This window comes from Perognathus longimembris, chromosome 28, assembly GCF_023159225.1.
Source record: "Perognathus longimembris pacificus isolate PPM17 chromosome 28, ASM2315922v1, whole genome shotgun sequence".
Taxonomy (NCBI): Eukaryota; Metazoa; Chordata; class Mammalia; order Rodentia; family Heteromyidae; genus Perognathus; species Perognathus longimembris.
In genome coordinates this window covers 92,000,995-92,028,013 of record NC_063188.1, presented here as the reverse complement: position 1 = coordinate 92,028,013, position 27,019 = coordinate 92,000,995, and the positions used below count along the sequence as shown (strand labels likewise).

General features: G+C 32.4%; 1 protein-coding gene across 2 annotated transcripts in view; it reads right to left on the bottom strand.

Annotated features, from left to right (window-relative positions):
• Dmd (dystrophin) overlaps positions 1-27,019 on the bottom strand; it is a 1,916,788-nt gene that overhangs the window by 1,281,767 nt on the left and 608,002 nt on the right. For both annotated transcript variants that reach the window (XM_048336444.1, XM_048336436.1), the window contains 3 exons: positions 16,391-16,478; positions 6,839-7,080; positions 1,866-2,046 (listed from right to left, as the gene is read on the bottom strand). In XM_048336444.1, coding sequence (XP_048192401.1) covers positions 1,866-2,046; positions 6,839-7,080; positions 16,391-16,478 — 511 coding nt within the window. The remainder of the gene's footprint in view (positions 1-1,865; positions 2,047-6,838; positions 7,081-16,390; positions 16,479-27,019) is intronic.

Here is a 27,019-nt window from a genome sequence, read left to right as displayed (position 1 = left end):
TATATATGTGGTGCTGGGGAATCGAACCCAGGGCTTCATGTATATGAGGCAAGCACTCTTGCCACTAGGCCATATTACCAGCCCTGTCAGTCAGTTCTTATTTGCTGAATATTTAATATTTTCAAGATATATGCAATAGTACAAGAAAAAAGATTTACTCCCTAGTGTCAGTTGAAGGCTATAAAACATGCAAGTACAAATATTTGAAATGATTTTAATTAACAAAATGACCAGCATGGTTTAATATGGCAAAACATTTTACTGTACTTTTCATACTCAAAAGATTATTCATTAATAAAGTAGAATGTGAGACATTTTCTTTGGAGAGAAATGAGCCAAAATTTGCAAGCTTTATAAACATTCATGAACATATGAAAGGCAAATGATGGTATTGATGGCAATATGAATAGAGAAAATATTACCACTTTTTACTTTAATAACGTAGATAAATCTCAGCTATCAACACTGCTATACCGAATGTCTTTAAAGTGAAAGAGTTAAACTTTATTATAATTGTTATATAAAAGTTAAAATAATGTTTCCAGGTAAGAGGCTCTTTGGACTGCAAGTTATATCATTTTAAAATAACTTATTTTTAAAATGAATTGTATGCACCTATGACAAGAGTAAAGACAATATTGGTAAATAAGACTATGTTACAAAATTTAGAACACCCATAATATTTTCCACATTTGATTGTAAGGGAGCACAGCAACAAGTACATTGAAATCCACTAGAGGGAGCTGATATTATTTTAAAGTTATACCTGATTTCCTACAAGAAAAATAAACGTTTAGCTAAAAGAACTTTGAAGTGCAAGGAAAAATGTATTCGTCATTTGTTTGATGTAGTTTATTTCATGTTTAGAAAAATAAAATTTAGTAAACCAGGAAATTTTCATGTATATCAGTATATTTTAGTAATGTTTTATATAATAATTTCTTTGAGTATTTACAAAGAAAAACAATAGGAAAATATCTTCTCCAACTAAGAAAAGTTTCAATGGAGAAATATATATGTTTTATATGTCTTATAACAAACGTATGGAAGACATTTTATGGTATATTGTTATCTTAATGTTTTAAATCCCCATTACACTCAATAATTGTGTACGCACATGAACATATGTTTGTATGTTGACAGTTGATTTTTAAAACACTCAGTTAATAATGCCTCTGTTCAAAGATCTATCCTTCTAAGGAAGTTTACGTAAAAATTAAGCTGATGAGAGTACTTTTTTGAGTAAATACTATTTATGCATTAGAATTTTAAGAACATAAGTTGTTGTGAGAGAAAGAAACTTGAAAAATTTTTGTAGTCACATGGCATGCATTTGCATAACCGCTTTACTTTTATCTTTTACTTTATCACTGAAAGAGAAAAAGAGGATTATGTAATTACAGTGATCCAAAAGTAAAATGTAGCCCAAAAAATAATTTATCCATTGCTGAGTTTCAGTGCCATATGTATGTTACAGCTATAATATTGTTAAGATGAATTGAAAGAATAAATAGAAGATGTCTATATAAATATCCTTGTAAATAGAGCAAAATGGAGCTCATGAAAGTCTACTCACACAGATTCAGTTTCACATTTATTTTCTTCAATGTCCGAAATACCTGATTGTGAAATTTTCAACCCTTGAAAAGATGTTTATTTTTTTCAACAAAGTAATGAATTATGGAAGGGAGAAATATAAATATATTAGGTTTCAAACCAGTATTTTAGTGCTTGCTAATAAAGGTCACCAGGAAGGATAGCTCCATTGATAGAAGTTATTCTTTTAAGTCAATCATTTTTACTTTCCCACAAATAAATGATTTTGAAAATTTCAAGTAAGTCCTGTTTTGAGTATTTGTACTTACTTGTCTGTAGCTCTTTCTCTCTGCTCTGCACATCAGCAAAGACTTGGTTAAAATGATTTGTAAAGGCCACAAAATCTGCGTCCAGGAACATTGGCCCTTGTCCTTTTTCTTTCAGGGCTATGCTCTGAATTTTTAATCGCTCAATTTGAGGCTGAAGAGCTGACAGCCGGTTGACTTCATCCTGCAACATAATTTAGAGTATTAAAAATAAATAACACTTAGTTTGCATACATTAGTTTTGCAAAGCAAGTTGTTAAAAAGTAGTGTTGCAAGATCAGCTTAATACCCATAATAAACATTTAATAGGAAACATCCTTGATGATGCAGGCAACCCTCTAATAGAGGTCATCAATTTACCAAAAGCATGGCTCTTCGTTAAGTTTGTATCAAGATGACACTACTTAGGACATTCACACCTATGAATGGGTGCAGCCAAAAAGTACTTAGAAATGACTTTAAATCCTTTTAATTAAAAACTCAATTCCTTCCCTTCAAAATCTATTTATGCAATGAATAATACTTCTTGCTTTGAATTTATGCATATAAAAGTAATATACACATTATAATGATTATATATACACATCTTACATTAAATTCTAAACATTTTGCATGTGAAATGATATGTAAATTATAATTGAATATTTGCATGTGTGTGTATGGACAGGATTATGAGGATAAATGTATTTAAATTTTTACCTATAATCCTCTAACTTTTACATATCTTCATTATCTCTGACCAAACAGAGAGCTGCCCTACATTTAATCAGAGTGACTATTTGTTTAGGCTTTCTTTGTACTACCATAATTCTTTGGAGCACCTACATTTAGTCTCAATAGTATTCTGGCTTGCATAGTAAAATCACATAGGCTCTACTGTGCTATCCAAGACAGCTGTCAGGAGCTATTGGTGCCTACTCACCAATTGAAATTTGAATAGTAGATGTGAATTTTCAATGAAATTATAAAATTCATACTCAGTTTTGAGGACTGAATATGAAAATTTTTAAACCTATTCTATTTTGTACTTATTCTGTTGGTCACTTGTGGGTCTTAAACTCACAGCCTGGGCACTGTTGCTGAGCTACTTTGTGCTCAAACCTTGTGCTCTACCATTTGAGCCACAAGTTATTTCTACTTTTTTGGAGTAGTTAATTGGAAATAGGTCTAGGACTTTTCTGCTTGGGCCGGTTTTGAACCGTGATACTCATATCTCAGCCTCCTTGAGTAGCTAGGTTTGGAGGTGTGAGCCACTGGCACACGACTATTTTGTAATTCTGTGGTACTGATTAAACCTTACGATATTATTTTGCTAAACAAGGACAGACTATTGACATTTTTTTTTTTGGCCAGTCCTGGGGCTTGGACTCAGGGCCTGAGCACTGTCCCTGGCTTCTTTTTGCTCAAGGCTAGGACTCTGCCACTTGAGCCACAGCGCCACTTCTGGCCATTTTCTGTATATGTGGTGCTGGGGAATCGAACCCAGGGCCTCATGTATATGAGGCAGGCACTCTTGCCACTAGGCCATATCCCCAGCCCCGACTATTGACATTTTTATCTTTTTCTTTTCAATTTCTAAATGTAGTTTCTAGAATATTTAAAACTACCTATATGGCTTGAGTTTGTGACTCTAATTATATTTCTTTTGGATAGTAGTGTTCTCTGAGTTTTTACACTCTCAGGTAAAATTGTAATTAGCTTTTACTAATTTGAGCAATTTTTTTAATGTGGTTTATAAATTATTATTGCCATGGTTGCTTACTTATAATTTATATCTATGCTACCTTTGGAGAAACATACTTGGGACTGTTTATCACTTGATATGTTAAAAACAGGATAATTACAATTAAAACTTGGATCATGAGCCAATTAAAAGGAGAAAATTAAAAGGATTATAGCAATTATGAACTAAATTTAAACTGAGCTTCCTGGAAATCACAGTTAAAAGGCAAAATAAAATAGAATTGTTCATTTTGAATGCATTCCACTCGTGTGGAAAGAACAAACTTTTGTTGGAAGACTGGTAACATAAATTTCATCACAAGTCATTTCGTTGGGGAAAGGTAGGCACTGGACAAGGCTACTTGTGTTCTGTTTTATAAAAGACATAAAGGAAACTTTAAGAAGAATGTCATTATGCCTTTATAAGCATAGGAAAAGATACAAGTAAATTAAACTCTAGTGATTGAATTCTTTCAGATGGTAAAAACGGAAGACATAACAAAATCGGTAAATTCATGACCCCCAGTTCAGATATAATTCCTCTCAATTGCAGGCCAGAAGATTAGTACATATTCATGGATAAAGAATATGATAATTGATAAAGGATAATATGATAATTGATAAACACTAATATCCTTTTTATTAGAGAAATGCATATACTTCTTAAGCTAAACTTCCAAATGACATCTTCCATGAACATTTAAGGACCTGTCACACATTTCACCAGATAGCAACCATTTTTCCTGTTTAAGTAATTCTGGAAGGAGTATATAGTATAAACAAGTATATTGTGTAAGTTAAGAGGGATTTGAAAATCATGAAATATTTGTAAAAATGTTCAGTTGAAAGAAAAATTTCTAAGAATATGCCAAAGAAGACATCATCTTGACCTGAAGCAATCAAGCTATATTTATTTATAAAAGGTTAGTTTTGATTGAACATCAGGGTTGGGTAAGGACCTAATCACGTATGATTGGTGGATAAATAAGGAAAAGTTCTCTCATTCTCCACCTCCTATTATCTCTCTGTCTCTATTTCTATCTCTATTTCTCTTCCCAACCCAGAGGAAAGTCTTGTGAAGACATGGTAAGTAGGTAGCCATCTACAATCCACTAAGAGAGATCTTCACAGGAACTGAACTCTACCAGACATTCCACTTTGACACTCCCACCTCTGGAATCATGAGAAAGTAAGTCACTTTGTTTAAACTATAAGTCTTATTTGTTATGGAAACCGAAGTTAGTTAACATCTTCTAGTTCCTTGCCACAGTAGAGATACTGAATATTTATATTATGGATGAATATACCTATGTTAAAATGATGTGCACATCTAAATCTCAGAACATGGTTTAGGAACTATGAATTACAGAGATTTCTTGGTTTTTGGCATGGAGGTGGCAGGTTCTTGCTATATAGAAAAGTCCAGCTGGGAATTCTCTATGTAGACTAAACTATACAAAAATGTCAGCATCCTTCTATGCTTCTATTTCCCAAGCAATGGAATTATAGGTATTCACTATCATACATGGATTTAACATACTTCTGTAGCAAGAAACAATACATTTTAATAATTCCTCTAATTCACAGAAACCTTAGTTCCTATTTAATTATAAGATTTATATAAAGGTAGAAATTTTATAGTTTACATATTTCTCTAATAAATATCTTCCTGGAGTAGAAGCTTTATTAAAAAAATATAGTTTCTTGTTAATTTGCTTCCTAGTAGAGCTACAAATCCAATCTTTATAGAAAATAATCTCACGTCTGTCTATTACTTTTCCTCTCATAATAGCTCAGATTTTTTTTTATAATTTTCTGGATTCAATATCTCAGCTCAATCATTTTGGAAAATTCTCTACCTCTATTCACCATACTCAAATCATTCTCTGTAAAACATGCAAATGAACTCCATTAATATTAAATGCATTCATCCTAGAAAACTTTTAATCCATCTATTTACAATTTGCCCATTTCCCAAGAAAAATTCATAGATTATACTGATGGGACATTTTCAACCTATTTTCCATGCTATATATCTCTAGTTTTTATACACTTGAAGATAGGCATTTTAAAATCTCTTTTTCATGCACTTTTGTGCCAGTTCCATCATGTTTGTCCCCTTGAGAACTACTGAAATTTCCTTCTCTTATGACCTAGGAGAATTTATAGATAGCAGTTACGTGTCCTTTGCCTCTTAATTAAATTTAGTCAGTGGGGATTCCTTTTCAGACTCTTCAAGGAGGGTGGAGAGGAGTATTTATGTTTCTGGATCCATTATAGCATGGCTATCTTGGGTTAGCTCTTAAGATTGTCTTATCATGATCTCACTCACTCAGGTAATTCCATAACCTACTCCTCTGAGGTTCTTTCTAGCCCAAGATAAGATAATGATGAGTATTTTGATTATTTCTTCAGTTTCTTCTATATATCAACTATATTTGCAAATGTTTTCTTGATGAAGAGATCTTGTTCAAGTTATTTTACTTTGAATGGGCTGTGGGTTGTAAAGACTATACTCAAGTATCCCATTGTATAGCATATTGTTTTGCTGTTGACATGTTTTTCTAGTTTATGAATGGATTCTACTTTTTGAGTATGAGTGGATTTTCTTCTTAGCAAAAGAGGAGCTCAAAATTTAGGCTTCTATTTTTTTTTTATATAGAACACCTGCAGTTTCCAAGATAAGTTAAAAAAAAACTTGGGTAGTAGAACTAGAAAAGAAAAGGGAATATCAAAATTGAGAGACAAAGGACAAAAACACAAACCATTCCAAAATCAATACTTACAAAACCATTAGGTGTGAACCAACTGTACAACTCTTGGGGGGAGAGGGAAAGGTCCGGGGTGGGGGGAAGATGAGGGAGGAGGGAACAAGTTGAATAAGAAATGTACTCACTGCCTTACATATGAATCTGTAACCCCTCATATCACACTTTGACAATAAAGAAAAAAGTTTAATAAAAGAGAAAAAGAAAACATGCAGTGTCCATATTCCCTATCTTTCTCATCCTTTTGAAAACTGACAAAATCAACTAGCTATGCACAAATTATTTAAATTCAATGGTAGGCTGTCAGTATCCACACAGTGTCTATTTAAACTGTCTTTTTTTGTTTAAATTTTGATCCTCACTGTGCTTAGTTAAATCCTTTGCAGGTGGAAATTTCACTACTAAATGCTTTGTTATGACCCTCTTACAAATTGCCAAGGAATGTCTATTGATAATGTTCTACATGGAAGTTGGAGATATTCTTACCTTACAGATTTTTAACTGGCTTTTAACTGCTGTTGGCTCTGATATGGTGGTGGGTTGGGTTTTCAACCAGTTTTCAGCAGTAGTTATCATCTGTTCCAATTGTTGTAACTGATTATAGAAAGTGATGATGTTGATTTGATACTCCAGCCAGTTAAGTCTCTCACTTAGCAACTGGCAGAATTCTAACCACCGGCTGTTCAGTTGTTCTGAGGCTTGTTTGATGCTGTCAGCGTTAACACCCTCTAGACAAAAAAAATTAAATATAGATAGAAATGATCTGAAAACTAGCAAGTTTGTATCATAACAGTATCAATCATATAATGATTTTAAACAAATACTTTATTAACTGATAAATATTTACTACAAAAATAGATTATATTTGATTACCTATTGGAAATTAATAAGATTTGCATCTTATCAAAGAATATAAATGTTACAAAAAATAAATGAGGACTAAAATATGGAATGGTAAGTTATATTTAATAAAAGCAAAAGTGATCAAAACCCTGATTAGGATTGATCATGAATAATATTTTAGATGTTTCCAAATGAATGTTAAATATCTTGTACATAATTATACTTTCTCAAATGAACTTTCATTTTCAATTTTAAGTCAGTCTGAGAATTAGTAGAAATACTATTGTGTATGCTTTAGAAAATAACCCCAAATTATATTCTATGTTATACTTTACCAGAAGCAAAGAACCCACTGACCAAGGAATTGAAATAAGCTTTCAGAAAATAATCTTACTATAAAAAGTTTTTTTTTTATTTATAAAATGTAGAAATTCACCTAATGTTTAAAAATCACCTATAATGTAGTGGGTAAACTGAGTCACAACCATCCTTTGCCTATGCAGGTTTTGGGAGCTGTTGTTTATGTAGCCAATCAGGAGCTTGGCCAGGAGAAGAGGGGCTGTCCCTCCAGGGCTGGTGGTGAGAGAAGCCATCCTTTGAATTGCAGATGCCTTGCTCAATGGGTAACCTGGGGGGCTCAGTTTTGGGAAATATGTAGATTCATTGTGTTGTTTAGCCCCAAAGAATCCCTGCTCCTGGTGCTGTGTTTATGTATAATGCTTTCCAGGAGCATGGTCTCCACCTAACATGTGTTTGGAGGTACACCACTATGTAATTGTAGTAGTAAAGTATTATCATTAGTAGAAAATTTATGAGAAAATACTAACATTTTGTTCATATGGACACTCAGTTTGAATAAGTGTATTATGAGCAATTGTTAAAAATTTTGGATGGAAAATTAAAAAGCCATTATTTACAATTACATAGGGGAAATTTTCTTCTTGGTTCTAAGCTTTGAACTTAGTGCCTTGCACTCACTTACGGATAATACACTACCAGCTGAATAAAGCCTCCAGCCTAGTGTTTGGCTAGTTACATAGAGATGAAGTATCAAGGATTTCTTTCTTGGTGCTGGTTATGAATGTTGACACTGACTCAACCAGAGGAGTAGCTAGGATAACAGATATGAGCCAACATTACCCAGGTAAAAATGTTAAAATATTTAATAGTCTCAAAATCAGAGAGGTTTATCCAGAAAATGTTGAACTTCAACAAGATAATCTATAATATTTTAAATGTCCATATGAACCAGATACTAAACAGGTAAATAAGAAATATTGAAGTAAATTTAATGTAGATAGATGGAGTGATGCTGACTTGAGTCTTAATTAACATTCGGCTACTTGATAGCAGACATAAAGAAGAATGAATATGCCTCTTAAGGGGCAACTTTAAAAATATATCTACTAGGCTGGGAACATGACTAAAGTGGTAGAATGCCTGTCTAACAAGCACAGGGATTTGAGTTCAAACTCCAGTACTTAAAAAAAGAGCTCAGAAACTAAAGAAGTAATATATATATATAGTTATAGTTATAGTTATATATAACTATATATATAGTTAAAGGACATTAAAACTATAATGAAGTGCCAATAGGTTTTGTGGTTGTCTATTAAAATCCCAAGGTTAGGTTTTAATGAGTTAGGTTTATCTTTATACAAATATTGTGCAAAAAATACATCAAGATGTTAAAGAGCAATGTAAAAGAAAAGCCAACTTTTTTCAAGACTATAATACTACAAAATCTACAATACTAATCATTATAACTGTAAAGTTTTCATATTGGGATAAAAGATGGAATGAGAAAAAGAGTATAGACATTAAAAGGAATCTGAATTTAGACAAATTTACATTCAAATGGGATAATACTTTCTAGACCAGTGAATTTGGTTCAATTATCAGATATGTTTGGGTCCTATTTCCCCCATCCATGAAATAAGGAAAATAGTCAGGACATTGCTGGCTCATACTTATAATCTTAGTTATTCAGGAAGCTGAGATGTAAAAGCTGCAGTTTGAAGCCAACCCCACCAGAAAAAAAATCGGTGAGGCTTTTATCTCCATTAAAAAGCCCTTAGTGAAGCTGTGTTTCAAGTGGTGGAGTACTAACCTTGAGCCAAAAAGCTCAGAGATTGTGTGTAGGCCCAGAGTTCAAGCACCAGGACTGGCAATACATACATGTATGCATACATACATACATATAAAAGTAAATAAAAATAATTGATCAACTTTCTGAGAATTTTGATTTAGCATATATGGGTTACTTACAAAAAGTCTTACATAGTCTAGAAAGCCAGCAAACATTAATCAATGTTTATATAGAAGATAGGATAAAGAGCATTCAGGAGACAAGAAAAGAGACCAAACTTTTTAAGTGTGAATTTTAGGGTTGGAGGAGGTCATTTAAATGACTAAAATAAGTAATTAATGAAAGATGATGGCTGATACATCAAAATTCATTTTATATATCATAAACAAGTATAGGATATAGACAGTATAATGCTTTAGAAGTTATATCAATATTTAGTGTTTTATTAATAAAGCATTTACATAATCTTATAATACTTGGTCCTAAATTTAAAATTGAATTTAAGAACAATCACCCCTAACATTAAAAGTAAAAATTTCAAAGTGCCACTGACCCAGATATAATACTGATTATAGAAAATTTGGTGTTCTATGAACAATTTGTATAGAATAATATTACAACTTCACATGTGAATTTGCTTGCTGTTCAACTAGAGAAAATGTGGTCTGTCTAAATATATTGCCCTCAAGGAACTATGTCATCCCTATCATTATTTACTATGGTTCTCAGCTTAAGTAGAAAAAGAAGAACCACACTGTATGTGTGAATTAATCCCACAGCAGATCAATAGGAGAGCCATTGACACAGAGGCAGAAGAAAGCCATTCACAAAAGAGCACACCGTTTCTCTGGTCTCAGATTTGCTTTCAAATGTTTAGTCAGGGGCTTGAAATTACTATCTCATGTCACATGTTGCAGTGTGGAATATATCTCTTACACTAAAAGAGTGTAATGCCATTAAAGTTCATGAATTACATGCTTATATAATTTCTGTTTCTCTTTATAACATGAAGAGGATTTTTAAGATATTTCAAGGATATAAAATCCATTTTCCACGAGAGTGTTAGCACATGGAAATTTTTTATTATTATTGTATATAATTGTTATATGTAAGAATTTCAAAGAATTATGCTCCTTAATTCAACTAACACATTAACATTTTATAATACTTTGTAAGTGTAAATATCTTCAAAGTTGAAGAATCTATCATTTGAGCATTTGTTTTTCTAATTTTTGGTTAGCTACTTAAGAACACTAACTCACCAGGCATTATGAGCTACACTTAGTGAAACCATTTTGTAGTAGCACATTAGAATCTCAGGGATAATGGATCATAATCCATTTACATCTCATATTCTAAACAACCCCTGAAATAGTCTATGAATAAATATATTGCGCTGAGAGGAAATGGATCATTACTTGAAATGAATCCATTAATTTTATTACTTGTGTACAGTGCATAACAGACTATTATAATAATTTTAATTGTGCACCACCTTCCATGCAAGTACTTCAAAACTGCCACTTAAAGTGAAGTATTCTTCATCAAGTACATTCATCATCAGCTATGAAACTCGGATAGAGTAATGCAAAAACCTGTGTTTTCAGGGCTCTCACGTTAGGTGAATAGTTGGAATAAAAACTTAAAGTCTCCTATTTTTGTTGCACTTTATGTGAAGGTGCTTACATTTTCATTTGGCATTCAAACATAGTCAAATATGAAATACAAATTTATTCAGAATCCATAGCAAAGTCTGAGACAAAATTCTGGAGGATTCTATGACCGTACTGACATATAGAACTACTATTTTTAATTACAGTAGCTTCAAATATTCATGCAAAATAATTTAAATAAACTTTATACCTTTAGTGACTGTAACATACAAATTACTAATTTTCTCCTTTTTCTGATTCTAAACAGAATTACTAGAGAAAAAGCCAGATTTATATGAAAATTTGTTTTATACAGTTTCCCTTTAACATTGACTGCTATGAGGCTCTTCCATACACTCACAGGGACACATGCGCGCGCACACACACACACACACACACACACACACACACACACACAGAGGCATTTTTTTTGCTGGCACTAGAATCTGAACTCAGGGCCTCTCATTTGCTCTATTGGTGTTCTAGCAATTGAACCATGAATCTAGCCCTGATTTTTTGCTGCCTATTCTAGATATGGAGTCTCTTAAACATTTCTGCCTTCGTTGGTTTTGCAGTGCAATCTCCAATTTGCTTCTCTCAGTAGAGCTAGAATTATGGGTTTAAGACGGCTGTAGACAGTTTTTCTTTATGGAGTTAAACAGGAAAAATATCTGTAATTAACATTTATTATATGTGAACTCTTGTCTATAGCATTGTAAATGTGTCATATAGAAAGAAAGAGAAACCAGAAATCAAATTGGTCACAATTAGATAAAGGAATAAGAGCAAAGATGAAATCTTGCTGATTGGATATAGTTGTATACCACAATGAGGGGTAGATTACTTCAAATAATACTACTTCCGTGCTCCACATAACATACAGAGCAACTGGCAGTTTTCTATTGTCTTAATTATCTTTAAGTAGTTTTAAAAAATGACTCCAATTCAAAATGTACATGGCAATGGAAATATAGCTAAGGGGTTAGAGTGCCAAACTAAATCAAAAAACCATGAAGAGAAGGCTTTGAGTTCAAATTCCAATACCAGAACAAAAAAATGTCAATTTAGGAGCACAATGTATATTGATCATGTCACTTTTGCTTTTAAAATACAGGATTAGAAGCATTGTAAGCAATGAAAACTTCTTCACCATGATATGAAATAAAGCTTATTTAAATTTTGGCTGTGAGATGAACCAAACTGACTAAAGTTTCTGACCATCTAACAGCAAAGTATGTGAGAAAATCACAAATGAGTTCATTCATGGGAAAGTACAAAATATAAAACTTATACTTTCTTACTTAATGTTGTTTGCAAGAGGAGGCTTTGTCTGTTTTATCATACTGTGGTCTTTAATTATACTCCCTGGTATTCTTACTATCAGGAACCACCTTAAATACTGTCCTAGGATTCAATGTGATGATACTTTGCAGTTATTTTTAACGTCTAACATGCTAATAATCACTACTTTTATTTAAACATTTCCTTAATGTGATTATCTTTAGGTTCCTAACTAACAAAGATAACTTACATTTGGAAATAGAAAGTGAAACAAAATTTAATGTTGAAAACTCCATTGATTCTATTATATAGTTATAGTAATTCCACCAGAAATTGTGGTGAAAACATTTGCTAGCATAAGAAGTGAAAACCAAGCTATGCCTATGTTGGTTATTAGGTAAATATTCCAATATTATTACTTTTGATAATTCCAATATTAATAGGGTAAAATGATTTATTTAAACTAAGTATTCTGTTGTACTTGACTGAAAAGGATAGTGAATGTATTTATATATGAGCATCATTTATAAATAAAATTAACAGTGATACATAGTCCAAAATATATAAAATACAAATATATTTTCATATAAAACGTTTAATAAGTTTGAATCCTTAATTTTATTGATGTACTAAGCTTTTTTTTCCTTTATAATAAACTTTAAAATCCTTTTCAATAACAAACTCAGTGGCTTATGCCAATAATCCCAACAACATGAGAAGTCCACATTGGGAAGATGTGGTTTGTAGGCAGCAAAAATATTAGTGAGACCCCATTTTAACAAATATGTCAGGAGTCAAGACATATATTGGTAATCCAGCTATGTGAGCGTCATAGGTAAGATTATGACCAAGGTCAAGCAAAAATGTCAAACTCTATCAGAAAAATAAGAAAAGCATGAATGGCTAGAGTTATGAGCTAAGTAGTAGAGTGATTGCCTAGCAAACACTTAATAAATCACTACTATCAATAAATCTGTACAAAGTATCCAGTACTTATGAATTATCCATATTACTGATATTAGTAAGGTCATTCCTTATATATAAATGATAAAGTATTCTAAATAAAATTACTCACTATTTTACATGTAAAAAATACAAAATAAAACCTTAAGAAGGTTTATATTGTAGTTTTTTTCATAGGAAAGAAAGAACTAGGAAATTTATTCTCAATATAAAAGCTAAAAATGGCACAAGTGTCCAACTGGGCACAGGATATAGTCCCAAAGTTATCCTCATTGACACTGCAGGAAATTAACAATCTTGAGTTTAAAAATGTGGTTCTCAGCTTATATATTGACAGCTATTTCCCAGCAATATAATACTGAATTTTATCTCTAATAGTAACCTCTAATTATACAACACTTTCATACTAATCTCTTTTCGTATTTAAACAATTGCTATTGAAACAGGAAGAATAAGTTAATTTTAAATCTAGTTTCAGAAAAAAAGAAAAGTTCAGAAAGGAATAAAAATATTAAAAGAAAACAAAATTATATTCCAACTCTATGTCAAGATGGCAAATATGATTTTCTTGGTTAATACTCTATAAGTAGTCTCTAGTTTTAGTCTATGATGGTGGATGGTTATTTATATTTAAGGACTCCTATTTTCCTGAAAACTTAATGTATATTCAGCTTCATGGGCTACACCATTATAGTATAGTTCTTTGCTTTATGGACAAGGAGCTATTAAAATATACCAGGACAGGCACCTTGGCAGTTGACTGACATAATTTTAGACAATAAATTATTTTTGCAATCTTTTGCTGGTCCTGGGGCTTGAAATAAGGGCCTGAGCACTGTCCCTAGCTTCTTTTTGCTATAGGCTAGCACTCTACCATTTGAGCTACAGGGCCACTTCTGCCTTTTTCTGTGTATGTGGTGGTGACCAATCAAACCCAGGGCTTCATGCATGCTAGAAAAGCAATCTACCACTAGACTACATTCCCATCCCAGAAAACAAATTTTATATGGCCTTTTCTCTGATATGTTAACAATAGGAGTTTAGAAATATTAGAAAGGAAACAAAAAGAGAAGTTATAATATTTGAGTATATTTTATTAATTCTGAAAATTGTTTTACTTAAAGAGGACCATATAACTATGGTCATTTTGAAAACTTCATCTTAGGTTTTGCCCAAGTTTGAGTCTAATCTTGTATCAGTTAACCAAATCTTCACTAGCTGAACAGATAAATTAACTGATTACTAGAGTGAATCAAACAAGAATATCTCAAATCATATTTCCAAACTTTATTGTTCATTGCCGTCTACCCATTATTATTTTCCTTCAAAGATGTTATTTCTCACAAAATTATCAGTTATTATCTCAATTACCATTTACTTTGTCTAACAGAATGTAGCCATTCAATTATTATTTATTAAGGACCTACTTACATGCCCTGTTTTTTTTTCCATGCTTCCAAAAATGAGAGCAGAGCAGACAATAGTTTAGAAGAATGATTATTTTCACTAGTGACATACTCATTTGATTTCTGTGTGCAGTTCCACAGACAAAAACAATCCAAAACTTTCCTTTCTAGTTTATAAAATGTTAAAATGCTCTTCAATTAATTCAGTTTAAACAGCCATGAGATGAGGCAAGGTGCTTGTTAATTAATTACAAAATGAGATGATTTAAAAGTATAGATTACATATCAGTTTACTGAATAAAAAATGATAATATGGTTTTAGAGGGAAATTATTTAATAACTACAAAGGCCATTTTTGGTTGCTTAATTTTATTTAACATAATTTGCTATTATACTCATCAGTCAGACCACTCTGCAACACGGATTGACACAACAAGCTGTAATGATTTTCACTGTCTATATGTTCATTAACTTGCTAACCCAATTCTCAGCAGTCACATTTGCATGTTTTTTTTTATTTTGAAATAAACATGGTCAGAGGGCTCATTAAAAAAAGAAAAATTGATTTCCTATGAAAATCATTGAACTTTCTAATGCAACAAAGCAACTAAGGCAAAAATTAATCATATTCAAAATTTATGTTACAGAATGAAAGCAAACTGGAAAAGTGATGACATGTACAAAAATTTGTTACATTTATTTTTGTCATTCTTATAAACATACCCTTTGCACAATGCACAGAAATATATTGTTCAGAAATGGTATCATCTCTAAATTTCATAGAAATTATTTTATGAGGAAATGAATGCTATAGCATGACACTAATTTGAAAGTAATTTGTTCATTTTGTACATTAGAAATAGTTTGTATAAATAGCCTTAAAGATACTAGCAAAAATCAATTTTAATTCTTAAAGCTGAAGCTGGTTGCTATAGATCATGCCTATAATCTTTGCTACTTGGAAAGTAGATTTCAGAACAATTGCAATTTGAAGTCAACTTGGGAAAAGATGAAATTTATGAGACCTAATCTCAACCAATAGAAAGGTATGAAATCTTGAAAGTGCCATCCCAGCGACTTAGGAGGCATAAATGAGAGGATCAAAAGCCAGATTGGCCTGAGTAATAATGAAAGAATCTATTAAAAAAAATAACTAAAGCAAAATGAGCCCTGTGACTTGGCTCAAGTAGTAGAGTACATGAAAGTACAATGCCTGAGTTTAAACTTCAGTACCACCCCTCTAATGAAAAAGAAACAAAGAGTATAGCAGATCTGTGACTTTTACCTCACTCAAAAATTAATTTAACAATGTTACCTCAAAGAAACCATTTTTTAATTTAAGTATTTGAAATTTAAGAAGCAACATAAGAAATACAAAATGTATTATTAGAGGACAAGTACTTAGACATGATTTAATTTGTTTTGAAAAATATATCAGTAAAATTATTTAACATGAGATTATAATCTCTTTTACTTACATTGCATAATTGCTGTCATTACCAATTATTTCTACAAATCTTGTTTTCTTATATCACTTGGGTAACCACTAAAAGACTTTGAATGTGAATTCATTTCTTTATATTACATTATAAGAATCTACTACAACTCATTTTCTACCTATGTACTCCGATTAAATTTACCCCAATAATTTGTATAGGATTAAAAAAGAATAATAAAAATACCCAAACCCCTCTTAAATTTGCATCCATGAAGTGTTTGTCTGATATAACTCAGCTGAGAAATATGAACCTATGTGTTTATTAAATCCCTAAGAAGATTATCTAAATCAACTCCATGTAATTACCATTCACCATCTGTTCCACCAGGGCCTGAGCTGATCGGCTGGCATCTTGCAGTTTTCTGTACTTCTCGGCTTTTTCTCGCTCTATGGCCTGCAGCATGAAAGCAAAGGTGACTATATCAGTACAAGCATTGTGAGTCTCCACAGTAATGATAACTTCTGCTTGCCCTCTCAACTCTTCAGTTGATACTTCAGATACTCCACTCTATCAGCTTATCATATGATTTGAACATTTGATTCTCAACAATTATGGCACCAAAAACACTAAAATTACAATGAAAGCGCATGCCATTTTCATTGTGAATTGCTATTTTTAATACTAAAATTTCTATTCTTAACTTCTCTTACACAATAGTTTCTGATACAATACAATGAAATACTACCAAAAGTGAATTAAAAAGGCAAATAATAACAATGAATGATAAAATATTTGATCATTAAAATCCATCTTTTAAAGATATGCCACTAAAATTACTCCTAAAAACCTAAGTATATTTAGTGTCATAAATAAAACTGAGAATCCAGGAATATATAACATAGAAAAAGTATATGAACATGGAAATTTTAGAGAAAAAAATGTATTTTAATACAAGACTGTGGAATGAAACAGTCAAAGTACTCCTACTTCCAAGAAAAACTAAATTCAATTACACAGTTTTCTAAATTATTTTTCCATTCCTTATACTCTGAATTAGCTTTTGAACAATAAATCCAAAATTATTTCAATTAGCAAATTTTATATTGCTGAGTTTTGTTAATAATAGCTCTACAAGGACATGTTTTTAAACCAACCTGGAGAACTATACATTAATATTATAATCCTTATTTAAAGATATGATTATAATGAATTGTTTGACTAAAACATAATTGTTCTCAGAAAAAGGAAGCCTATAATACAGTAAGGTGAAGAGGTCCCAGTTATCTCGAATTTCAATTTCAGAGATAGAACAATAACTTGTTTCCTCAACCATATGGACAAAGGAAAAAGAGTCAATTTTAGAGACTATGGAATTAAAACAACCATAAACAGCATCTAGGTAAGAGTAAGAAACTAGATGAAGCTCTGAAATTCATATTCCCTTAATGCCTTAACTTTTGTGGTGTTAATTTCCTGTTTGGTAGCTGATTGAGAAACACAGTTGTTTTACTTAAATTTGTTGTCCATTAAAACATAAATTTTATTAGTAATATGCTCTGAGAATGTCAAAAGGGAATGGATATATTTAAGTAGATATGTACTATTTGCAAATTTGAGGAGAGAGGAGGGCAGATTTGGCATGTTTCCATTTAAGCTACGTCAGGCAAAGTAAATAATGAGAGAAAGAAACAATAATGAAGCCACAATTATAACCCCAAATTAAGGTAACTGGTGTTCTTTACAAGTTTTAGTTATGCTTCTTATCAGAGTGGTTTCTATTTGACTAGAATAAGATTTGAGTGTTTTTTTTTAACATGAACATGCATAAGGAGAAGAATCAGAATACCATATGGTATTCATAAATAATGAATATAAATTTAAAAATGCCCCAATCATAATCTTTTATTCCTAAGAATCTAATGAAATAATCAATTAATAATGCTAACAGTTAAACAATCTTGTATTTGCATATCTCATGAGTAATAACTGGACTTTAAAATCTCATTTTGCTAACCACACTGTTTCAGTTATTCTAATATAAGTAATATGAATACTAACCACTACCACAACAAACAACAATCTATGGGATATTAGTAGTACTCTTGGTATTGATAGGGAAAAAGCAAAACATAGGTTTATGAGAGAAAACATCAGTCTAACTATATTAAAACCAAATACTTTATATTATCTACAAATCACAAATTTATGCTTATTTCAAACACATGATATTAATTGTGAGACAGAATGAATTAGAATTATGTTATTCCATTTTATTTAAGAGAAAACTGAAAATAAAAGAAATTAATCACAAGTCTTCTATTTTAAGGTTGAGCTCTCTTTCAAATATATACTTTTTGTTTGGGACTTAAACTTAGGGACTGGGCACTGTCCCTGAGCTTTTTCATTCAAGCCTAGAACTATATCACTTGAGCTACAACTCCACTTCTGGATTTGGGTGGTTGATTATAGATAAGAGTCTCATGGACATTTTAAGAGTATTTCATTGAAAAAAAATACCAGACTATTAGAATATAACTCAAAGCAAAGGTGAGTTTTCATTTTAGATAAAATCAGGGATACTAAAATATTTAAACATTGTTTAGTCATCATTGGCACTAATAGTTCAGAAGGAGTGGCTGGGGCTGGAAATTGGTAGCTCACATCTTTAATCTAAGCTCTCTTGGAGTCTGATATCTGAGAAAAATGTCTGTGATTCTCCATCTCCAAAATAAAACCCAGAGAGAGGAATGACTCAAGGAAGAAAGCGACAGATGAGTAAGCCAACCAAGTATATAGGCAACCAATATATGCAATATATGCAATATATGCAAGTTTCTCTGTTCAGATGCTACTACAAGGGGGAAAAAGGAATGCCTCTTGAACAACACACAGGGACAGTTCATTGGTGGATTTCTGTCTGACACTTGCTACATAATATTGTAAGCAAGCAGACGACTTATTGGACACATGAGACAAAGGTTCTAGTAAGTAACAGTTAATATTTGTCAATAGCATTTGTAATATTTGTCAGTTTTCAGTTGGCATCTAGATTCTGTAAGATCGCATCACATTAAAATAGATTATTAGAAAAGAAAGGATTTTGAGCATAAAAAGACTTTGAAGTGAACAGGTAATGAAGAGTCCAGAGAATGCCAGGTTTTACACATACTATAGATGGTTGATTGAAAGAATTAAAATTAAGGTTGCAAGAGCTGTGCGAGAAGGTAACTTAGAGAGAAACGTTTCAGTCTTTTGTGAATTAGTTCAAGTCCTGATTTTGACTTCAGTGAAGTCATTCAATGTTTCTGAACCTCAAGTATCTTTTTTTGGTCAGTTATGGGGCTTAAACTCTGGGCCTGGGTTTGAGCCACAGTGCCACTTCTGGTTTTCTGGTGGTTAATTGGAGATAAGAGTCTCACAGACTTTCCTGCCCAGGCTGATTTTGAACCGCTATCCTCAGATCTCAGTCTCCTGAGTAGCTAGGATCATAGGTGTGAGACATAGGTGCCCGGCTCAAAGATTTTTTTTAAATGTAAAATAACAATAAAGATTCCTACAATCCAACGGTTCTGAGGGAGCTAAGAAATTATTTTCATATAACTTATTATACAAGGTAAGACAATTCTTCTTGTATGTAGGGGAGATAGGAATTATCAATGTAGAGATAATGGCATGACAAAAAGTAATACTATACCCAAAACACCCCTGAATATGTCCTTAGTCTAATTAAATATAATCTCAATAATTTTAAAAACAAGAAAAATTTAGACACAATAGTAGAGCAATGAAAGGGATGACATTGATCAACATGCATTGTACTCATAAACTGACTTGTTGAATTGAAATTCCGTTGTACAAATACTTATAGTAATTTTTAAATCATAAAAATGCATATTAGAGTACCTTGCTTCTGGGAATGGAGGAAAATATGCTTATAATCACATTTTTAAATCAATTTAAGAAAGATGAGTAAGAAACCATTAAACATGTTTTTTCCTTGAGCTGTGTCTTCATATACTCATCCTAAAATGAAGTATATAGACTTTGGTTTCAAAATACTTTGGATTAATTTTTATTAATGTCTCTGTCTTATCCAGTTTCTCATAGAAATATGTATAAATATGCTAAAAGTATAAATCTACATCAGAATCATAAAATCTGAACAGAAAGATATTGATAGTAACTACATTGCTTATTTCAGGGGACTATGTGTAAACAAAGGAGGACTATGATATTCCACCACTTCACATTACAGTAAAAATTGAATAGGACCAAAATCAAATCAAAGTAAGAACAGAAACAAAATAAGCTAGCCCTATACCAATTTCTTCAGTTCCACCAAATTTTCTATTAGCCAGGTTACCATTGGCTTCCAGATTAGTATATTCATTCAATGGCTGACTCTCGTTCTCAATTTACTCATCAAAAGTTGACTTGGAAAGCTTCTTTTTCTTAGAAACATTTCTTAATTTGGCTGTCTACAAAACTTCCTCTGACTTTGATAGATATAGTTTCCCTTAATCTCCTATGTTGGTTCCAAATCATCACCCTGAACTTTAAGTTTGAAGTATCCTGGAGCTCAGATTATAGTTCTATTTGTTCAGGTCTAAACCCCAAAATAACTTGTTCAAGAAATCATAAGCTTTCTTGAACCTTCTCTTGCTTACAAAGCCCACAGTCACTCAGAAAATACTATTGGGCTAGGGAAGTAGTTCAATGGTAGAATACCTGAATTCCTGGAGTTAAGCCCTGGGTTTGATCCTCAGCTCTGCTAATAAATAAAAATATTCCCATATGCTCTAATCTCCAAACATATCAAGAGATGCTATCATTATATTCATCATTGGTCAAAGTACCCCATAATCTCCGTGGGCCATTGATATTCAAATGTATACTAAGGGCTATGGATGTTACTTGTCTAGCATGCACAAAGCCCTGGATTTTATCCTTATATTCACATAAAGCATATATCTGTACATCTCTACAGATATGCAGGCATATATGTGCAGGCATATATATGTGTATGTGGACAAATACACACATGTATTTTTTCTATCAGATGGTATGTTCTCAGGTAGCAGAGAGAATCAGCCACAACAGGTATCAGCTGAATCCTTATAGCCCAAATATACACCATATTCATGGGCTCATTTTAACTTTTCTAGGCCTTCTGAAATCTCCTAGGTACTTTGGTTATTCTTCTCCAGCCATATAATTTTTATTTCTTGACACTATATACATATTCCCGATATAGGGATGTGTACCTACTCTTCCTCTATGCCTGAAATTTTCCACCATCAGCTATTTGTGAATTTCTCATCTTTAATTCACTATGTTTATTCACACAAGTGTGTACTCATTACAGCTCACTCCTCTATTTTTTCTGCCTTAGCATCTATCACTAACATTTAATATGTTTTACATATTAATCTTGTGTAATTTGCAACTTACCTACTGAAAAGTAAATGATATAATATGAAAAATCCTATTCTATTTCCTTCTCCACACTCTTTCCAGTGTCTAAAATCAAGCTTGCTATGTAGTCAATACATTATAATGCATGGTCTCTTATAGTATAGTATTTCCATGTATAATATTTGGACTGCTTTCCCAATCCAGGAGGTTGTTGTAAAGTGTAAGTCAATAACAAACTCAGTTATACACACAGCAGTCACAAAAGCCGACCATGCTGAATGATTGTGAAAGCTGAGTAAAGTAAGGCTGGATTAAATAAGACTCTTTCAAAACTACATACTAGATTAAGATCTGGGCATATCATCATATTCTCTAGTTTATATCCTGATCATTATAATGAACAATTAGCAAAGTGGAAAACAAGAGTACCATATATAATGAATTGAGACTTAATAAAGCTTATTTTCCTTTTGTTCTATCATGGCTATAATCTTGATTCTATCTCTGTATCCTTATATACACACAGGAATATATATATATATATATATATATATATATATATATATATATAATAGAGTTCTATCTATCCATCCACCATCTATCAATCCATATACTATCTGAATACTCTTGTTTTTTTTTTTTTTTTTGCCAGGCTTGGGGCTTGAACTCAGGGCCCAAGCATTGTCCCTGGCTTCTTTTTGCTCAAGGCTAGCACTCTACCACTTGAGCCACAGCGCCGCTTCTGGCTTTTTCTGTTTATGTGGTGCTGAGGAATCGGACCCAGGGCTTCATGTATACGTGGTGCTCGCTTTACCACTAGGCCATATTCACAGCCCATGAATACTCTTCATTTTACATGAAAACTTTAGTATTATATCTATAGTCAGATTTCATCCTTACAATCATATAGCATTTTATGAAAGTTTCTAGTTTTTTTCTTGCTAAGTACACAATGATTGTTATATCAGAGTTGAAACTACTTTCAACGTCCCATATATATCTGTAGTTTCTACTATTGATGATGTTCGTGTATCACCTTCTTGTGATTGTATCTACACTATCTCTGTAATCTTATCTGAGTGTATGGGAAACAGTGTATACTGGTATTAGAATTAGGAAATTCAAAGGGAATACCAAAATTGAGAGACAAAGAGTAAAATACGACAAACAACAACAAAAGCAATACTTGCAAAACTGTTTGCTGTAAGTGAACTGAACACCTCAGGGGGGGACAGGGGGAGGGGGGAGCGTGGTATGAGGGACAAGGTAACAAACAGTACAAGAAATGTATCCAATGCCTAAAGTGTGAAAATGTAACCTCTCTGTACATCAGTTTTATAATAAAAACTTAAAAAAAATAAATAAAATGCATTATGTCTAAATAGTGCAACTAGCTCCTTGAAGTCACTTTATTTATTGCAACAGGGGCTGTGGGTATGGCCTAGTGACAAAGAGTGCTTGTCTCATATTTATTGCAACATATCTTTCCTTCTTATTATCATTATCGGATACATTTTACTTAGGAAAGTATTTTGGCTTCTCTGTTTATGTTGGCTTCTCTATATATCTCTGTTTATTATGTATATTTGTGTATATATGCATAATTATTTCAAATTAAAACTGTTCATACATTATAATAGAACACAATTTTAATATATCATGTACATCAAAGTATCAGATATGTAAAATTTATGGTCATATGTTTTAAAATATTTACTGTCAATTGCAGTAAAGGCTGTATTTTCAAAGATACATCAGGAAGCATTTTGTCAGAAATAATCTTTGCACTATGTAATAAAATATGGGCTCATAAATTTCTTAGAGATCATTAAGAAATTGAGTCCTTGGGCTGGGGATATGGCCTAGTGGCAAGATTGCTTGCCTCCTATACATGAGGCCCTGGGTTCAATTCCCCAGCACCACATATACAGAAAATGGCCAGAAGTGGCGCTGTGGCTCAAGTGGCAGAGTGCTAGCCTTGAGCAAGAAGAAGCCAGGGACAGTGCTCAGGCCCTGAGTCCAAGCCCCAGGACTGGCCAAAAAAAAAAAAAAAAAAAAAAAAGAAAGAAAGAAATTGAGTCCTAAATTTGAAACTTACAATACAAAATTAAAGGCATTTTTGTTGTGTAATATAAAATTGAAAAAGATATAATAGTAAAATAAGCAAGTTATACAAAAAACGGAAGTTCACTAATTCTTCAAAAAGATGATTAAAAATCCCCTGTGAGCTTGCTTTCTCCTATACTGGCATCTCTTAAAAGCCTTGTCCTTTCATGATATTGTCTCTAATAATATGAAAGTAAATTCTAGTTTCTCCATGGTTCTAACGAAGCAATTAATTTTCAATTCACTTAGCATCCTGTAATGAAGATTTGCCCTGTGACAGAAAGAAATTTATTCACCCAAATGTTTATTCAGGAGTTGTTATGTCCTTCATATTATTAACAAGGCTCATCTCAAAATGTAACTATGGAATGTCAAAAATATTTCTTAACATATTCAAAAATGTTTGGGGTGTACCAGAAACTATGTTACATTAAAAAAATAAACACCAACAACAAAAACAATTCAATTTCAGTTCATAATTTCAAGAAACTCAATAGTCATATCAATGAAATGGTTATTGGAAATCAGTTTGGGGAAGCAAACAGGAATCGGATCATTGTAGGCTTAATGAGAGCAATAGGAAACAGTGACCTTGTCAATCAACACATTTCAGCCAAAGAACAGCAAACATATCCTTGCAGCCTAAACAATTTAAAAGAGTTGTTTTGTTGCAGTAAGAAAAACTGCATGTAATAAAAGAACTGGGAGTGTGAGGGTCTAAGAACATGTTAGGAAGTGCTTAGTATACATAGTATCAGTGGCTCAGAGCTACAAATATAGCTGTTTAGGATGCTAAGGTCTGAGGATCATAATTAGAAGCCAGATCATGCAGAGAAATCAAAGAGGCACTTATCTCCACTTAACCATTAAGGAACCAGAGATAAAGAGGTATCTCAAGGGCAAACTGTGAGTACGAAAGCCAGGCAAGTCCACAAGGCCCTGGTCAAGCCCCAGTAAAGAGACACACAAAACACATGTTTAGTTGTTCTTGAATTAGGTATGTGGGGTTCATAGAAGCAGGGTTGTGTTTTCCATGGATGTGGTAAAGAATTGAAGGTAGTTCTACAACTGGTTGTTATATAACTTTTTATCTAGAAAGTTAGGAAGAACATAGAATGGCTTAAAACCACAATTGGTAAATAAGAATAATCTGTCATATTAGTAAAGATGGGGGATATTTTGTCATTTTGAGTGGTTTGCAAATACTCTTTGTATAAGTGAGTATAAAATGGCATTGTATGGAGTGGCCTCATTTAGTATTGGCATTCCTAGAAAATGTTATTATTCAATGGGAGAACAGTAGAAGTAACTGCAAGTAATGGGGAAGCATCTAGGAATTCATAGGCCTACATGAAAGTCTGATCCATCATCTCCACTGCTTTTTGTTCTTTCTCAAATGACTATAAACATAGATAGGAGAGGACCATACTTAGGTTTTAGCAAGTTGCAATGGTAATGTGAACACATATACAGAAATGCAATTATAGAAGCTGAGTAGACTAGCTAGGGGATTATGATGTTAAACAGACAGAAACAATGACATTAGCATTAATCAAGGTCCTGTAATAAGAATAGAGTGAAGTTTGAAAATTTCAAGAGCTATTAAGAGAGAAAAGAAGAAAATCTAAATGACCTACTTAGCTGTTATATTTCCAGTTCAGTCTGATGAAAGGGTAAAAGGAAAGAGAAATAATAAAGGTGAAGTAGGCTGAAAATGAGGTTTAAGCTTTCAGGCAAATATCAGTTAAAGTTATGTATTAGTATAAAAAAAAAAGTGTGCCAGTCTTGAGGCTTGAATTTAGGGCCTGGGTGCGGAAAGCTCTTCTGCTCAAGGATAGTATCACACCACAAATCCACTTGTGGGTTTTTGTTTGTTTGTTTGTTTTGGTGATTAATTTGAGATAAATATCTCACAGATTTTCCTACTTGGGCTGGCTCTGAACCAATGTCCTTAAATCTCAGCTTCCTGAGTAGCTAGGATTACAGGAAAGGCAACTGGTAGGATTTTTTTTATATTATCTTTAAAACTTCATTTTAAAACCGAATAACCCCCCTCCCCCAAGAAAAACTATACAACTATAAAATGTATGCTGTTTTATTGCAGGTTGAATTTATCCAGTTAGATACCCCGGACTGTATTTTAAGGAAAAGTTATATGCCTAAGATATAAATTTTGGATGCTTATGTTACTTGAATCGGATGAAATAAAAATATCCAGAAAATAATTAAGAAAACTGAGAAAATAACAGTACTAAAAGTAAAATGATTTTTAAAATAGTCAAAAAAATTAAAAAGGCTAATAAGTGCCTTATGGTATATATCCCATAACTTAAGGAGTTGAGAGTCAATGGAGGGTAAACTGGCTAGTAAAATGTAGTACTGCAAACTTGACTATCATAGGATACATAATATTTGCAGGTGTGATTTTTGTAAGGGTAAGATTTTTCTCTAAAATGTAAATGTAGTCATTTAAAGGTGATAATACAGACTCAGAGAACAGAGATGAATTGGCAGTACAGATAAACAGTTGCATGAAGCAAATACCTTGGTTACACAGTTTTAATACTGAGAATACACAGAAATATTAGCCTTGAGTAGGTAAAGCATAGTCTCTTCCACTGAGTCAGCCTCAAAGAAAGAGTCTATGCAGTAAAGTATATATAATTTCACAAATACTACTTTCACTCAAGCAGAAGCCAAACGTATCTGAGAATTTGGGGAAATGTTTTTGAAGCCCATAGAAACCTGAAATACTTTAGGAAAGCGGAAGAGATGATTTACTAGAGATGCTTACAAAGAAGTACTCATGCCTCTTTTAAAGTATGTTATTTAAGAAATGGAGTATCAAGAAACAGCATTAATAGTGTGATTGGCAAGTAGTCAAAGAGAGTTTTCAGTTATCAGGACATCCCAGGCAGATTCCAATATAACCTAGACAAATTCTCTATTTGATTGGAGAATACTGTGAACCTACTAGCAAAGTCTTCTATGGGAAAATAATATAATACAATAATAAAATACTACAATAAACTGATAAATATGTGCTATGCCATAATCCTAGGGACTGAAGAATTTCATGATGATAACTGATTAATAGAGTATACTAGTTGCAACTGGTTTGAATTGCAGCTAAAGGAACATTTTTTTTGTAGATCATCAGGCTTGAAGTCTGGGACTGGGTAATGTCCCTGAACTCTTCAGCTCAAGGCTAGTGCTCTACCACTTGAGCCACAGTGCGTTTCCTGCCTGGGCTGGCTTTGAATTGTGATCCTCAGATCTCAGCCTCATGAGTAGCTAGGATTACAGGCATGAGTCACCAGTGCCTGGAAAGAATTATTTCTTGATAGAGAGTAGTATCTTTAGAATTGACCCTTGAAAACATAGAAATTAAGTTTGCAGAGTGACTGCAAAAAGAGAAATTAATTACAGTATTGTTCCTGAGAGCATAAAAGTAGTTTTTAGGCATTAATAAA